Source organism: Tinamus guttatus, unplaced genomic scaffold (genome assembly GCF_059628265.1).
Source record: "Tinamus guttatus ecotype Peru unplaced genomic scaffold, ASM5962826v1 Tinamus_guttatus_pri_ptg000470l, whole genome shotgun sequence".
Lineage (NCBI taxonomy): Eukaryota > Metazoa > Chordata > Aves > Tinamiformes > Tinamidae > Tinamus > Tinamus guttatus.
Window position 1 is genome coordinate 2,206,596 of NW_028289004.1, and position 18,006 is coordinate 2,224,601.

The following is an 18,006-nucleotide window of genomic DNA, read 5'->3' on the forward strand; positions in this document are numbered from 1 at the left end:
TTTAATGAATATCTAATGTGGAGAAAGGAGAAAGCAGCCAAGATTTTCTCTACACTTTCCACATTTTAATGGTTTCTTACATATTGTTTGTTTGGGTAAAAATGTTGCAAATAATTTTCAGACTGAAATGGCTTTGGGTAGTGCTACAGAATTGCCTAGTTTATGTTAAAATCTCACTTAAACTTTTCTTTTCATGACTTGCAAATGTCCCTTGTCAAAATTTAATAAGGCATAAAACTGATGATGCTCAGGAAGGGCATAGTCGTTCTGTCCAGACTGAAACATAACTGTGGCTTGCTGACTCTATGTATAAACAAACCAAATGTCTTTTCTTTTTTAATGCTGTGCATCTTCCCTTACTGTGAAGGGTTATTCCCTGTATTGTCTATACATTACTGCTCTTCTGTAAGAGTTGTGTTTACAGGGCAAGAATGTGCCAAGGGAAGTCATCTGCTTACACACTTCCGATTTACCAAGGGAGCATAAAAATATACTACCTTGTCTGTTATGTTTCAAGTATGGTAGTTAAACCTATAATATTCATAATCTTTTCTTTAAGCCAGGCTGAAAAAAAGAGTTAGTAAGGACATAAGCTTTGTTATTTCATTGTGGTTTTCCAGTTTTAATGAAAACATACCTTTGCCAGAAAACTGGGGAATGATCTTCTACCCAGATGCTACTCTTTTTAGGGATGTATCTTCTCATGTATGTCTGAGTAGCTGGTTAGCTGGTGGCTTGGAAAATGGCCAAACACTTTTGGCCAAAACATCCTTCTAGAGAAAGGGGGAAACTCTTCTAGGAAACTCTTTCAGAGGAGGAGCTGACTGGGGGACCAGAGCCTGAGGATATACTTGGTGAAGAAGGAGATTTTACTCTGTTGTCTGTTTGACTCAACACGGATACGCATAGCCTATGCTGATGCTGCATTACAGGGCTTGTTTACTTACTTGTTTCGAGAGATAACCTGTGGGTTACATACATGAAAATACCTCAGTGAGGCCACGCACATGAAATTGTCTTATTAGTTAGAAGATTGCAAGCATGGAAGATTGCCCCTAGAGAGCAGTACGGCAGCTAGCAACCTTATTCTTGGACAATTAAGCATTTCCCGGTCAGTTTGGCTTGTGCTGTCGTAATTCTTTGCATAGAAGGTCTGCTTAATATCACGTCAGTGAGGCATTGTAGGAATTACTGCTCATTTGATGATCTTCGATTTGGTAAACACAATGCAGAACTCAGTTGACAGACTTGAGAAAAAAAGAAAAAGAAAAAAAGGCTAAAAACACAAGTCCAGACTATGTTTCAAGAGGAACTTTTCTAGAGAAGTCTTTTTTTTTGGGTGCTAAAGAGAGAGTAAATATGGGGACATAACACCTCAGTGGTACTCAAACCAACAAAAATGTACTTTGTACTTTGTACTTTGCTCTTCTAAGCCCCAATGAAACCAGCTAGGTTATGAATGTATAGCCGGACAGCACTGACAAACCGCGGGGTTGATGAGCTCAGATGGCAGTATCCTAGGTGGAGGAGAGACTTTATTGTAAGTAACAGCATTGGAAGTCTGTGGATCATGAGTGCAGTAAAAGGATTACCCTCCTTTAGAAACGAGGGAGGAAAAAAAAGTAAAATTGTATAGTGTTTTTTTTAAAGGCCAGGTCTAAAATGAAGCAAAGTACCTTGGATGATTTTACATTAATCACCCTTGTTATTGAAGCATTTGTTCCTTTATGTATACCCACAAGATCCTGGGGATGTTGTGTGTGTCTGTAGGAGGTGTGTGGGGGGTGATCTTTGCTGTTGAGTACAAGACTGTGGCTTCCTTATTGACAGCATGAAACGTCTGATGTCCTGTAATGACTAGCCTGAATTTTGGATAGAGATGTTTTTAAGATGCCCCGGACTATGACATGCTGGGCACCCTTAATGTCACCCACAGGTAGGAGCAGGGGACAATGCATGAAGCTGAGGTGCTTGCTGGGGCTGCTGCCACACCTGAGCGGTGTGACACCCCGGCTAGGAGGACACCTGGGGGAGAAGAAGAGCAGAGAGCATCAACTAGAGAAATTTCTTGGGGCAATGGGGTTGAGAGGGGCGTTGCAGAAATACTGTAAGACAAGAGTGCTCTAAGGAAGGCTGGGCTTCAACAGGGAAGGCTTTTGAGGTTGGCCATTCAAGGTACGTCTTGTCCTGCCCCAGATTAAATGGATTTATCAGCCAGGATGCTGCCTCCCCTACCACTCCCCTCCTGCTGCCTGCTGGAGCCAGCAGCCTGATCTGCCGTGTCTTGGGAGCACAAAAGGGGTGGGTGAGCAAAGCTGGCTGGCTTTTTTATTATTATGTACAGTTTTATTTACAGAAAGCACTGCTACTCTTTAATTAAGGAATAGAATGACAGAAATAAATGACTTAAAAAGGATAGTCTATTTAGGGAGTAAGAGGAAGTAATTGTGGCAAGCTATTCTGCAAATGCCATGCAATCTACATTCAAATTATTTTGTTCTTCCCTGCATGTGGTTTTTACGAATTTGGTGAGTCAAGCAATTGTCAGTAATATTTTTATGTTCTTTATTTTTTTTCTTACCTTGTGTGAACTATACCTATCAAATTGTATTATAGCTGAGGGTTAAAATACATAGCTATCACGAGGAGGAAGAGATTGGCTTTAGTCAGAATTAACTTACTGTGTTTATTAAATGCGTCTGTCATGTCTCTTTCTGGATTTGTATTACTAGTGATGTTGATTCTTTTATTTTTTTTCAATCTGATGACGTTCAATATTTTAATGATATTATTCAGCAGTAAATGTAAGCAGAGTGGGACTTAAGTTCAGGAATCACAGAAGTACTTCCTGCTTTCTTTTTCAGTCATTTAGCAAAGGCACGTGTTCTCTATTTGTAGTACATTTTTAGATGAAATGTTTTATGTATTGTTTCAAAAAATAAATGCCATTATACATAACACTGCACATGTAGAATAGTTCATGGAACTAGTTTACCAGATAAGAAATTTAGACTTAAAAGAGCTCCTGGAGGAAATATGTACAGATATGGATGAATCAGGAAGGTTCTTGTCAGATACTTTGAGGTGATGGCATTGTCTACGTGTGTGTTTGTATGCGTGTGAACAAGTAAAATGGATTCAAGAAGGCTGGAGGAAAAATACTTCTATTTACAACTTATATTTCATTTTTATGACCAAATGAGTTCTTATAGATCTGTAAGTGGCCTTTCATCCAGGTGTCAGGCTGAAATGATAAGTTATATTTAGTAAACTGTTGTCTGACTTTTATTGCTGCTTGTCTGTTTGCTAATGATAATGAATATTGCCTGGTGTGCGAGAGCATGACGGCAACATTTGGATGTATAGTGGGCTGGCACTCAGGTGCCTTGGGAACACACAGAACTTTCCTCTTTGTGGTGCTTTTAAGCAATGGTGTCATTGCAAGAAAGACATTAAGATCTTCCTCTTCTGCATCATAGCACTTCCACACTGACACTTCATTTTTGTTTAACAAGCAGCTTTAGGGCCACAGCCTGAGTATCCATTTTTTAGGTGTAAAGGGAATAATACCAAAGATACAGGGCATGTATGACACCTCACAAAGCTGCAAGCCATGTTGCTTTGGCCTTTTGTGAGTGTTTCTGTCTTCTTTATTGTTAATGTGCTCGGCAACCACATCATTTTAGAATCAGTCTTGATGGCTCTGATGATTCAGTTTTCCCATCTATATGGGAACAAAACTTGGAAGAAGAAAAAAAAAAAAACCTAAACTGTAGTAGATTGTTGTTTTTACTGAGAGTTTAACAGACTCTTCTTTCCTTATTGGAGAATGAGGGAAGAATTTTTATCTTCTCCCAAGCTGATCATACATATCAGAGACTGGATTGCATGGCAACATGTGATACATGATCAATCCCGGATCATCATTTTTGTTCTCTGCTAATGTATTGTAAAAGAGTATGTGGATAATTTGAGCAACTATTAGTTAGAAAAGGAAGTAAATGGAAAATAATACACAAAATGTCTGATTAACTACTTGCAAGTGATTTCATTTCAGAGATGGGAAATCTTGTGGCAGGCTGCAGAAGGAGATGGCCAGGTAGGCAAAGGCTGCTGAAATTGGAGACAGGATAAAGAAAATTTCCTGTGTCATGGGGGTTTTACTTGCAGCAGGTTTGCAAGAGGTTTAAGTTTTGGCATACAGATTCTGAAAACTGAAGCCACGTGAAGATTGTGTTGGTGTGTGCAGGGGATTAGTGAGATGTAGCAAGGGCAAAGCATGTACCCTGGGAGCCCATCTGGAGCAGCAGGCTGAGCCAGCAGTGGGGTGTCCCTGCCTAAGGGGCAATATTTTCTTGGTGTGATTCTCTTTGGACATGGGGCTGTTCCTGGAGAGGTTGGAAGATAAAGGAAACTGCAGCGAAGTCACCCTCAGAGAAGCCTCTGCTGTAAGGTGGGACTCTTGTGAGTCTCCTGCTCCACAGTCAGATGGATCCGTTCTCATGCACAAAGTGCTTTTTCAGGCAGTTTGATTAGCAAGTACAAATACTCCTAATCCGTACAAGCTAAAGAGCAGATTCCTTCTCTTCACTGCAGAAAGAGCTGGCTGTGGCTATTTGATGACAGCCATCAGGGAGATGGCATGTCTCAAGATACAACTAAATTAGTATATTCTGGGCTTCATCAAATACTGCTGCTCAGTAGCAATTATGTTCATCCATCAGAGGGCAATCTCTTTGGACAGATTTCAGTGTGCAACCCTGAAAATCCAGGAGTCTTCGTCATCCTTTAGGGAGGCATGTGCTGCAGCACATCCCTGTGCTGGGCTAGCTGTGCATGGGAAGAAATGCAGGACAGATTAACTCAAATTCTGCACTGCTTTTTGCTCCAGGCAAAAACATGTAGTCACCTACATGTTGTTACATTGACACGCAAACTGAAAACTAGAGCAGAGGTGGTCTGAATTTCCTGAGTACCTATCGCTTTCCCCAAACCAGCAGCGGGTCCAGTACAAACTTCTATTCTTCTGTGTCCTGGACAGAGAAGTTGCATCCACTTTTAGGGTCTCTTTTGGCATAATGTACTTGTTTCTACTCCCCAATTACACTGCTTGCATCATGCATGCAGATCTTAATTTGAATGGCTTTTCACGTTCAGTAAGCTGAGCTGGGTCTCCTGTTGCAGTTGGGAATCTTTGCAGTGCTCCCTTTGTTGTTCTCCAAAGCCCTCTGCCAAAGCCTTTTGTTCCCCAAACCCTTTGGGCTGCTGTGATCTGAGAACTGCCAAGAGGCTCAGCCTGGTGCATTTGTTCTTGGAAGAGATGTGACATTGTGATGTGGCACTACCATTTTGTGTGTCCCTTAATGGGGCGTCTGAGTCAGGCATTCAGCAAAGAGACACATTCCTAGCTGTGGACATGTCCAGCAGGCCCTCTATACCATGGGATCTTCCCTTTCTCCTTGTTCTCCTCTTCCCTCCCAGGTATAAGGGAGGCATCGCTAGCTTGTTTATTAGGGGACTGTCAGATATGCATTCATGACATGGTATACTACAAAAATTCAGGGCTCTATCCTGGCATCAGGAGCAGTAGGTATTGTCCAGAGGCAGAAAAGGCCTGGAAGCCACTCTGCTTCTCCATATATCATGGTTTCAGGGCACCATAAAATTGTATTACTTGCACAGTGCTTATATATTTTGTCTCAAATTATGGCAGATGTCCTTTGCTGGCTTGATTTTTGGTTCCGGTCCAGTTTGATTCATCTTCCTATACCAGGACAAAGTGTTGCTAGCTTTCCTCTTTACTTCTCTCCTCCTTGTTTTGGCAGGTCTGGATGACTGTCTGCAGCAATATATTAAGAATTTTGAGAGAGAGAAGATTAGTGGTGACCAGCTACTACGGATTACTCATCAAGAACTGGAAGATCTTGGAGTCACACGCATTGGCCATCAGGAGCTTATCTTGGAAGCAGTCGACTTGCTCTGTGCACTGGTAAAATTCTGGGGGCAAAAGGGGAGGGAATGAACAGTGCTGGAAATATTCGCAGTTTGTGTATTCATATTTCTCCTCCTAATGACTATGAAACTCGTATGAGAAAGTCTTGACATGTAACATATAAACGATTTAACATTCTAAACTGGAGGCAAGATCTATTGATAAGATGTTATTTGTTACATAATTTGGTATCAGAGACTTAAGGCTTATATCTCTTGTTTTTATAGAAGAAAAGCCTATATGAAACAACCCCTCCTCCCCCCCCCCCCCAAAAAAAAGACTAGGCTGTGTTTGACTTGGAATGTAAAATAGCTATTTGTTTGAATACAGTAATTGGATGCCAGTTGCCCTTTACAAACAAAATGCCGTGATATTAACCATGTCATTTTTCACTGATTCTTTAATGCAGTCTCTCAGAGTGTTACGTACTATATTTTAGATGATTATTTGATCTTGCTAAGTCATAGCTGCCTGTATTTCACAGTAGAAAACATTAAATAGCAAAATAATTATCTGATATGAAAATACCATACACATCTCTGATGGAGTATAGAGAAGGATTTTGGTAATGGTCTTTTCAGTCACATTGCGTCATGGAAAACTCGGATTATCCCCTCTGCAAAGGGTGTGGGTGGTGACTTCACTCTTCTTAGCAACTTTTTTGTGTGTGACAGTAAAGATTAATGATAGATTGGGCACACTGCATTCTCAGCTGTGGGAAGAATTGTGAGCAGCTCTGCTAAGATGTACTTGACTGCCAAAAGTGGTGCTTTGCAGATTTTAATACACAGTACTTTTCCAAGCTTCAGAAGCAGCTTTAAGAAAGCTGAATCCTGGTAGAAGAAATGAGAGCTTCAAGGCTCTTCAGAAGGGCTTGTATTTGCAGTACGCAGAAGCTTCTCTGAATATCCTATTCAGAAACCCATGTGGGGTTAATGAAGAGAAGGGACTGAAAAAAATAAATAAATAAAAATAAAAGGAAAAGTAAAGAAAGAGAGAAAAGCCATTGTTGGAAGCTGCTTTACTTCAAACATATCTTTTAGATTTTTCTTCTTTAGAGTAGTTCAACTGTTAGTACAACTATTGATAATTTGTGAAGTGGCTCAATAAAATAACTGAGCTCATTTTGCTTTTTTAAGTTATAAAAATGATGGAATCCTGAAAAATACTGCTGTTATGCAAGGGAACATACAGAGAGTAATTTGCAAAGTTTTTTATTTTTAAATCAAGCAAGCAGTACAAAAGGAAACAAAATAGAAAGTAAATATTTTAATTAATTCAGACAAAATCTAAGTGCGAATATTGGCAACCGTTTCTTCTAAACATATAGAGGAGACAGATTGTGGCTCTTTCAAAAATAACTTGTTTAAGAAAAAGAATATTTAGCTAAAATATGTTTGTTTGTGTTTTCCCTGATATATAATTATAGCTGTTATCTTTAGACAAAGAACCTTCTTCTATTTAGCTCCCTTCACTGGACAATAGTATATGGAAATAAGTTATATTTAAAATAAAGAATTTGTAATAAAGGCTAAACTTGCCTAATTTGTGCAGTAAGTTTCTACCATGCCGTTCCTCGTTGCATATGGTGTTGTCTGTTCATTTCAGTTCCTCTTACAGAAAACATCATCACTGGAAACAAAACAGTAGGCGATCTAATCACAACTTCTAATTTAAGTCAAGGTTTCTGCAGTCTCACAATTGGCTACTGATGGCTCCTCAAGGATACAAAATGTGATTGCTATATTGATTTCAGTAGACTTAATTTGAATTTATTGTTCACCAATCAGATAAACCTCTTACAAAATTTAATTTAGAAGCAATCTTTTAGACTGTAGTGGTCATATACTTACAGGCTTTCCTTTTTTATTGCATCAGTAAGTATCTGTCCTGGTTAGTGCTTGTCTGTTCTTCAGATTAGTCTCTAATGTGGACTGCATATCTGGGAGAACTTTAGGCCTGTGAACCTGCAACTTTCAATAATGGCTAATGTAGGTTTTCTATATGGAAGTGTTTTTTGTTTAAGGAAATTATCTGATTTTTTTTCCTCCTATTTCAGTGGAGTTTGATAGAGGGTTTGTGATGGAATTTGGCATGAGTTATCATGCCAAATGATCAAATGAATATTTGAGTGATAGACATACTGTGATGGGACAGGAACAGTAATGTAAAATCTGCCTTGCAAGCATAACCTATTTTAATATAAAGCTAAACATTAGAAAACAAAAGGATTGTTCTTTCTGATCCCCTCCTTGTTCTCCTTGGTTTAGTGAGTGACCACCTAAGTAGCTTTTTCAGGAAGCGGAAGGGCACAGAGCTGTTCCCCTATTCATTCCTGCCCAGTTGTGCAGGGGGAGGTTTCACAGGCAGAGTTGCCATCACCAAAGAAAGTTTCAGCAGCGTTGGGAACTGCTATGTGTTAGGAGCTGCTTCCTTCCTCTCCCCTTCACTGCAGTTTTTTGGGGAGAACTGCTAGATGTTTCTGCCACGTCAGCTGTGGTTATGGCAAATTAGATGCTTATGTTGCGTGCCTGCAGTTCACCATGCAATGTCTTCTCTGTGAGGGAGGTGGAGAGCATGAACAAGCATCTTTGGTTGATATAGACGGTAGATGGGAACTCCTGCATGCAGACAAGTTGTAGAACGGTGCTGAGAAGACCAACTGCTTTTTGCAGTAATAATCAGAAAACCACAGACTGACTGGCAGCACAACTTAAGGAAGGTGCCTTACTGACTTTCAGCTGAAGTCATGTGGCTTTCTGTGACCACTCACGGTGTTCCCATCAGATCAGAAGCACTTTCAGTAAGTGGATGCTCTGCCATTGACCAGCTGCTCAGAGGACAAGTGGCTGCCTGCTCTGGTACATCTCTGTGGGGTCTCTGCTGGCTGCTAACATGCCAGACTGTTCTCTTGTCTTGAGAACGAGCACCCTGGAAGTGGGATTCACGGGTTTTCTTTACCTGTGGTTCTCCAGGCAAGGAGGGATAGAGCTTCTGCTCAGCTGCTCCTGCCAGTGGTCCTGCTTGCTGGGGTTAATTCAATGCGTGTAAATCATATGCAAGCTGAAGCGGAATATGCTGAACATGTTCCAGAGGAGAACTGGCAATATAACTGAAGAGTTTGCATGCTCAATCTCTCAATCAGTTTGAGAAGGAATGAGCATGTTCAGTGGATTATCTTGCTTTCTTGCGTTTTTGTGTTTTTAAAGAATACGTATGTCAGAAAAGACAAGATAAATGAAATAATACTGTCTGTTTAAAAGAAGGGAATAGTGAAGTTTATGATGGTCCTTCATTGTTGCTAGGAGTTCATTGCATGTTTTTGGCTCAGCCCTAGAGAAAACACCAGGACTGAAATAGTCCCCTGCAATTGTTCTATTTCCAGCAGCATATATCTCCTGTTCTTCCCTTTCTGTTCAAACTGGGAAGCAAAGCAGAGATTGCACTGTTGGCACCATCAGGGAGATTCCTGCTGGACGTGGACTTGCATGTTTATTTATGGTGACAAATCTCTCAAAAATATTTGACATCTCCAAAGCAGTTGAAAAATAATTGACAAAGAAAACTACTTGCCTAGTTCTAGAAATATAGGAAAGATTGTACTGAATTAGCTAGAATGGTGTTTTTTCTCCTGGCTACTCCCAGGTGATGAAAGGTTCACTTGTTCATCCATTATAAAAGGTATTGCTCAGATCCAGCCTCAACATCATCATTTTCATTTTCAGTATGTGTGTGGCAATGAAGCTAGGATAAGACCACGTGCTTTACCTTTCAGCAATAAAGGATGTAGCAGACCTTAATCTACACATGCAATGCAAGGAGCCTTGTTTTCTTGGTGGTTTCTCTGAGAACTGGAGGTGAATGAAAAATGCCAATAGAAAGTTCATTGACAATAGATGAAGGTGATGCTCATGAAAAGAGGCATGCATATTGAAGAATAGGTTAATGAAAAAGATGTCATCTGATCCTTATATCAGTCTTCAGTTTTAGAGTAGATCTGGAGGTCTTGTAGCTCCTAAAAGATCTAGCTGTGCTGCAGAAAGCAAAGAAATGCCCATAAATCTTGATCCATGTTCTGTTTGTCTGAAGATGGCAGCTCATTGTGTCAAAACATGGTATGACCATGTTTTGCTAAGTGTCCAAGACCTCCAGATTGTCTATATGCCTCTTAATTATCATGGTTTTCCCAGAAAAACTACCTCTACCCTTTGCCTCACTCTCTTGAGAATGCAGAAACCATCATACAGCCAAAAATTTCTGCATCCATCTTTAAGAAAAAAGATAGAGTGTGCCTAAGTAGTCACCACAACACCTTGATAAGTGCAATTTTTTTTTAGCTTTACTCCCAAATATCACATACATTTTTGGAATTAAAAAAAAAATCTTGAGTTGACTTGAGTTTAATTTAGATCGTGAGTACTTTCAAATATTTTAAAAATGAGACCTTAAAATGGATAATGTGTTGTCATGGCAAAATAAGTATATTTAGAAAACTTCATAAATAATTTCAGAATCTTTTAAAATTTTCTTTAAGCAAAGAATTTAGTAAAGTGCCCATAAATCTGCAAGATACTTTTTAAGGGGTATCTGCATTTTTGTAAAATAGAGGTTTTGATTAAAAAAAAAAAAGAAATTCTTGTTTTGTACAGAATTCTAATGATCTGGTTTCATGTCCGTTATTTAAATCTGCTGCAACTGTGCTGTATGATACTCTGTATATTTGAATTTGTAAAGCTAAAAGATTGCCGCAGATGAAATAGTGTTATTATTTGGCAGAGAAGACATTGGGATGCACTAACATCGTGAAATTATTTAACATTTACTGCTAAAACAAAACATTTATATGGAACTGAATTTAAAAATAGACCTACTTCATCATGAATGATTCCTCTTAAGAATTATTGTTTTATTCTAAATTTCATCTTCTTGCTATTTCTCTTGCAGGAATCCTTTTATTTGCCCTTATCCTTAGTCAGATCTTAAAACTACTTTCATCAGTAATAGTGAACATTAGGCTGAATCACCATAGTGCTAAAGGAGAAGGATTTTATTTCAGAAGGGAAATCCGTATGTGCAAATGTTAGCATTTATTGTTGCTGTCTGCATGTTCATAGCAGAAAAATTACCTTTTTTTACTGTTGTTCTTGGCAATTACGTTTCTACTTATATATCATCTGCTGCCAAACTTCAGCCAGAGCTAACTCTTGACAAAGAAGAAAATTCTGAATCAAAGGTCCGTAACCAGAACAGGAAAATTAAAGAGTTAAGGGGTTTCTGATAGCTGACACAGATCATCTTGAAAAGATTTGTTGCTTTTCCTAGATTTAGCAGACTTTTCGCACAGAAGTACTGTAAAATCTATGGTATGTCAAAGGCAGTAAATAAGTCTGTGTGCAACGAATGAGTATCCTTCTCTTCCACCTGCCTCAAGAATTTGTTATGGTTCCTAGTTACTTTCCTTATTTGCTTCCTCTTTGGGCTCTTCTGAGGATCAAGAAGGTGCAAAATATGGGCTCTAGTTTAAAGGAAGTTGTAAAAAGGGGCCGTGACAATATGGTTATGTGTTCATAGCCATGTAGTAACTATTTCCTTTTTTTTTTTTTTTAAATCATAGAATCATAGAATGGTTGAGGTTGGACAGGACCTCTAGAGGTCATCTAGTCCAACCCCCCTGCACACGCAGGGTCACCTAGAGCACGTGGCACAGGGTGGCGTCCAAGCGGGTTTTGAAGATCTCCAGAGAAGGAGACTCCACAACCTCTCTGGGCAGCCTGTTCCTGTCCTCTGTCACCCTCACTGTTAAGAAGTTTTTCCTTAAGTTCCTGTGGAACTTTTGATGCTTTAGTTTCTGGTCATTTCCTCTAGTTCTGTCAGTGGCCACCACTGAAAAGAGGCCAGCACCATCCTCCTTATTGCTTCCCTTGAGGTATTTATATACACTTACCAGGTCTCCTCTCAGCCTTCCCTTCTCCGGGCTGAACAGGCCCTGCTCTCTCAGTCTTTCCTCATAGGGCTGATGTTCCAGGCCCCTGATCATCCTTGTGGCCCTGCGCTGGACTCTCTCCAGCAGCTCCACATCCGTCTTGTACTGTGGAGCCCAGAACTGGACACAATACTCCAGAGGCGGCCTCACCAGGGCTGAGTAGAGGGGCAGGATCACCTCCCTTGACCTGCTGGAGATGCTCTTCTTAATGCACCCCAGGATCCCATTGGCCTTCTTGGCCACAAGGGCACACTGCTGCCTCATGGTCAACTTGTCGTCCACCATGACACCCAGGTCTTTCTCTGCAGAGCTGCTCTCCAGAAGGTCAGTCCCCAGCCTGTACTGGTGTCTGGGGTTATTCCTCCCCAGGTGCAGAACCTTGCACTTGGCCTTGTTGAATTGCATGAGGTTTTTCACCGCCCAGTTGTCCATTTTGTCCAGGTTCCTCTGAATGGCAGCACAGCTCTCTGGGGCATCAGCTACTCCTCCCAGTTTGGTATCGTCAGCAAACTTGCTGAGGGAGTACTCTGTGCCTTCATCCAGGTCATTGATGGATAAGTTGAACAGGACTGGACCAAGGACTGACCCCTGGGGGATTGGCTCAATAGCAGTTTAACAAATTGTGAAATACATACAGTTGAATATTTAACTGATATATTGAATTCCGGAGAAATAAAAGCACTTAACTAGCTAGGGACAAAATAACATGACACTAAGTAGCAAAACCAGAAAATAGTGAGCTTGGTCTTGCAGAATATGCTGGTTGAATAAGGGTAAGCAGAATAGTTATGTAATTGCTCTTTAAGTGCTACAGAGCATACCTAGGGTTTGCCTTTCTGATTTCTTACTTGATTGTGTTGCAGTATAGGAACTGCTTTTTCAGGAGTGGTCTGATGACAATAATTAGTCCTTCCTTGGGTTCAGTGGGATGAAGAGTGTTGCACACTTTTTTTTTTTTTTTTTGTGAAGCTTTGAGAGAAATATTTACATTCTTTGAAACTAAATGGTTAATATTAGCAACAGATGACATTTGAGCTAGTGGTCTTTGTTTCCTTACCTATTTATTTTGCATTTGTGAAACAGATGTGTTAGGATTGTGTGTTCTGCATTTCTAAATTATCCCATATGTCAGTGCTATTTGGAGGAGAAATAACCTTAGTGTTGGCATTTCATGATGTTGGAGGACTGGCCCTTAGAAATATATGTTGTAGGCAGATCTGATGAGGTATAAAGTTACATAAGGCACCTTCAATATGACAAGCTGCATTCTCAGTTGCTCACAACTTTGGACAGGAACTCCTTGTCTTCGACTTTGTGGGGTGTGTTCAGCCGAAGGTTTGGGAAAATGAGTTTTAGAAAAAGATGCACTTTGTTCATTCTGAAAACAATTTTGAAGAAAAAGTTGGATTTTTCATGGCAAGTTTTGGCTTCCCCAAATTTTAAGGTGTGATTTTTGATATGGCTGCCATGGGGCCCCAAATCCATGGGATGCTGTCCTGTTTATTCATGTAGAAACTGCCCCGGAATTTCTGCCAAATCTGTGAACTGCATAATTTCTTTTTTCCATTTTATGTGTTCAAAAGCAAGAGGCATTACATCCAGAAATGCTGCTCAGGAATTAAATTTGGAAGGTGAAAGCAATGAAAATAGTAAAGAGCAGAATTAAGCTTGCTTTAATTCTTAAATCCACTTCTTATTAGTCATATGCTATTCTCACATGCAGTCTCTGCCTCAATCTATGAATAGATGGAAGAAAACTTAGTAAAAAATTGCATGAGAAAGAAAACTTATGATTTTATCCTTATGAATTTTATCCAGTATTACCAAGAAAAGCCAGACGTAACTGCTAAGTTATATTTCTTTGCACATAATTTATTATACAGTGCATGTAATTTGTTATGCAGTATAGCTATCTTCTAGACTGTAATATTTGTCTTTTGTTTTCCTTCTTTAAAAGAATAATGTTAATTTCTTTAAAAAAATAATGGTGACAAATATTAGCCAAAGAAAAATCATCCATTACCTTCTGCAGTTTATACAGTGGCGGTTGTCTTCTCTATCGAGAAAGCAGAAATTATTGAATGTAGCACTGAGAATTTCTGTGCCTGGCTGGGGAAACTGTTCCTGTTTTTCATTTGCCCAAAATGCCAGTTTGTGTAATATCTTCAGTCCCATCTTGTGTAGTTTAAGGAAGAGTTAGCACTGATCACTGCAGGTTTTTTGGTTCACATGGTATCCAGCAGCTTTTTGGGCTGGAAGTGAAGAAATGATTATTTAAGGAAATGAGCAGAGGGGCCATATGCTCATTCCTCTCTTGAGCTGTTTGCATCAGGCACACAATGTCCTTGAACTTAATGTGGCCTTTTCACTTTAGGTGGTTAGGCTTTAGTGGCAGCACAAGAAGTTGGGAACATGTCTTTTGAGGGATTTATGTTCCTGGGGTGGTGGGTACGCATTGTGGATACCGAGACCTGGGCAGCTTTTGGAACCTGAGATTGGCATTTTTTGTCTGCTGAGATGTCACTGTGCCCAGCTGTCAGTGGAGGGACCTAAAAGGACCTAAAGTGCTTGTTTAGGTGCCGTGAACTGAAGGTCCCAGTAGCCTGGGGAGGCTGCACCTGAGGCAAGTGAGGCAGTTGGCATTAGATGAGGTGGTTACCCTATAGGGTCAGGTGCACTTGCCTGGTAGCCTGTGTTGAGTGAATTTAACTCCCTCTAGGAGGGAGTTAAAAAGGAGTTTCATCAATCCAGAAGAGTTCACTTTACCTCTCCAGTGTGACTACTGAGCTCCCTCCACAAAAGCAGACCTCATCAGCAGTGATTAGAGCTGCTGCTTCTCAGCGTGTGAAGAGAAGAGCTACAATTCGTCACTCACACTGTCATGAGAAGGCTCAGAAAAAGTAATTAGCAGGTAAAATGGTCTATTAATAGTTCCCCCCACCTTTAGCTGGAATGGGGGTGACAAGCAATTCCTGTGCGTGCTGTAGCTCCGTCAAGCTCACGTTTTGTGATTGCTGGAGATGATTCCATCCTAGATGATATTTGTGAATCCATGCACAGCATCAGTGGCATTTCTGTTGGTGAGGTGGTTGCTGAAGGGACCCTGGTTTTCTGGCTGCGACTGAAGAACATGCACACGAAGACTCACCTCTCTTCCTATGGCCTCTGCGAGGACGCAGAGATTTTTCTGTGCTTCTTCCAGCGGTGGTGATTTTTTTTTTTTTTTGGCTGATGAAACCATGACTTGTGTTGGTGCAGGCTAAATGCAGTGTGGGGAAAAACGCAGAGTCGTCTCCTTTGCCTGCAATTATCTTTCTATGTTGCTTGAAAATAAATGCATTGCTTTGCAAAGAAAACTGTTGTTAATAGTATATTATCACATGTAAATTATGATTAAGCTTGGCAATTATTATTTGAGCAAGCTTTCTTCCCCAGTATTAGAACATGTAACTCTGTTTGTAATGAAGGCCAGAGATAGTAGTACCAAACAAAGTGGAGATTTTGTGAGCTTGGCTGCTCTTTTAGGATCCCTCTACTTGAGGACTTCAATAAACACAGCTGTCCTGAAATGTATCCTGCCTGAAATTTATCTGTGTGTTCTGCATCCCTGGATACATCTGTCTCTTGCTATGGGTGGAGGCTTACTGAAATCAATCCCATTCCTAATATAACACTACATTTTTTTATATATATATACATACATAAATATATTTATTTATATATAGATTCTAAGTGTGTCAGTTCTCTATGTTAAAGAAAGCACACACTTTTTTAGAACGCATATGAAAATACACTACATACTTCAACATTGTCTTTTATCTTGTCCACCACTTGTCCACCAATGCAAAAAATGTATCTGAAAAAAAGTGTGTTGTTAACTTGAGGCCACTAAGCTTTCATTAGAGCTGATTTCTAAAGGAAATCTCTCTAGATATATCTATATATAGAGAGAGATAGATATATATTATGTATGCATTCATTTGTATATGAATATATATATACACGTGCACACACACAAATGTATCCTATTTTCTTATTGCAGAATAATTTTTGAAATGCCTTTTTTTCTATGTCTGTGTGTATTACTGTTACGATTACTGTTTCTTTACATTATAATAGCACTCAAGGCTTGTGAGTTTCTTGGGTGCCTGACATGGGACGCACAACACGCAGGTGCAAACTGGTCCCAAAAAGCATCCTGTCTAAACAGATCAGGTGAACACTAGAAAGGCTGGGGAAAACAAGAGGTGAAAAGAGCTGGCAATCCCAACTGGTGGGATCTTCAGTTGCACTGCTGAGAAGTTCCAAGGGGCAAAAATATGGATAGCAGAGAGCACAGCCCCCACCAAAAAAAAAAAAGGTGGGGGGGAGGTTATATATGGTTAGGACGCAAGCAGCAGCAAATCGGTCCAATTTTGGTCTGAAATGAGAGTTGTACCATAAGGGGCTGTGGGGTTGATAAACCCTCCTTCTCTGGGCATGTGGTATATAGTGCTGTGGAGGTCACCTCATGCGTCCGACACAACATGGAGCAAACCCTGCAGTCCCCAATCAAACATAGACTGCCAGTTCTGTGCTAAAAACATTGTGAAAACTGAGACACATCAGTCTGTGAAGGGGTTGGAAGGCTGAGAAGGGACAGTGTGATGAATTTCTGAGGAAACTCAGGTTTGCATCGCTAGCTTGCAGATAAGTGCAGTAACTGGTAATTGCATTCAGCTTCATTGTGACATCCATGTCAATTATGAAGTTCAACAGTGCAATACATCAAAAACAAAGAAACCTGATAAAAAAAACCTATGGCAAACCTGCAATTTATAATTATTCCCTTCTATGTTTGGAGACAAGGGCAATCTGCTAAAGGTGTGTGGTACAGGTGTGGGGATGCTTGTTTTTTGTTTGCTTGACTCTCTAAAACTCCTTTTCTGAGACTGCTCAAAGCAAACTGATCCACAAGAATTTTGCAGGTTGCAGCTTTCTTTGTCAAGAGTATCTTCCTTTTTTTTTTCATTCCTAGCTAATTTTGCCAAATTGAGCTAACTGCTTAAGAAATATGAGAAAACAAGGCCCCCATCAGACTCTCTCAAGCAAATTACAGCAAAACAAATTTATTTTTATCTGATGTTTTTCCCTCTTATTTGGATGAATTTAATAAGTAATTAGTTATGAGCCATTTAACTGCATAACAAAATATGTTTTACTTTTCCATCCTAATTTATTGCTTTCTTCTTCTATTTTTTTTTATTTCTAGCCTAAATCAATGCATTGTATAATTGCTGTAAGAACAGCAGAAATTGCTGGTTAAGTCATTGCTCAAACATGTTAAGCATGATGGCAGAGGACAGCACCTACACAGTGATGGTTCAGCTGGTAAAATTATCCTTAAAGCCCTGATTGGTCCCCAAAAATAAATGTTCACAGAAGTCACAGTAGAGGTTTGGTAATGTGACCTTAGCATATGTTCGCTTCTCCCTCAGACATGTTCCCTGCTGAGAGATGATGATGGTTGTTTCTTTAGTGGATCCACATTACTTGTGTTCGTTTGCAATCGCAAAGAGGCTCTGGCTGGGAGATGGAGATAACATTTCCTTGCTGCAATATTCTGACATTTTCTCAGGAGCAGAACTTGCAGAAATATTAGGTGCTGGCTGTTAGCAGCACTCAAATCAACACAATTTTCCTGGAGTCACTGCCTGGTTAAAGAGAACACAAGTTTATTTAGTAGATCTTTCTGATAGGAGCATAATGACTCCTGTAAATTGCCAGTTTTTCCTCCCTTGGTTATAGAATAAGACTAAAGTCAATGAGCTCCAGCAGTCTTAGGTTGGCCTTGGTGAATCTCTCTTCTCCATTGTTCTTGTGAACCAGTTAATGAGGGGCTAAGGTCAGGTATCTGGGGCCAGAGTTAATGCACTGGGAATGTCTGTAGGAAGTAGATTTTTCTGCATGCACCTGAACTCCAGAGGTGCTTTCTGCATCTCACTTCATCATCATTTGTGGTAGAAAATGGGCTACCTTCAGCAGTAAGCGG

General features: G+C 40.0%; 1 protein-coding gene across 5 annotated transcripts in view; it reads left to right on the top strand.

Annotated features, from left to right (window-relative positions):
- Positions 1–18,006, top strand: part of CNKSR2 (connector enhancer of kinase suppressor of Ras 2) — a 204,651-nt gene that overhangs the window by 26,722 nt on the left and 159,923 nt on the right. For all 5 annotated transcript variants that reach the window (XM_088532747.1, XM_088532748.1, XM_088532749.1 and 2 more), the window contains exon 2: positions 5,826–5,989. In XM_088532747.1, the coding sequence (XP_088388873.1) occupies positions 5,826–5,989 (164 nt within the window). The remainder of the gene's footprint in view (positions 1–5,825; positions 5,990–18,006) is intronic.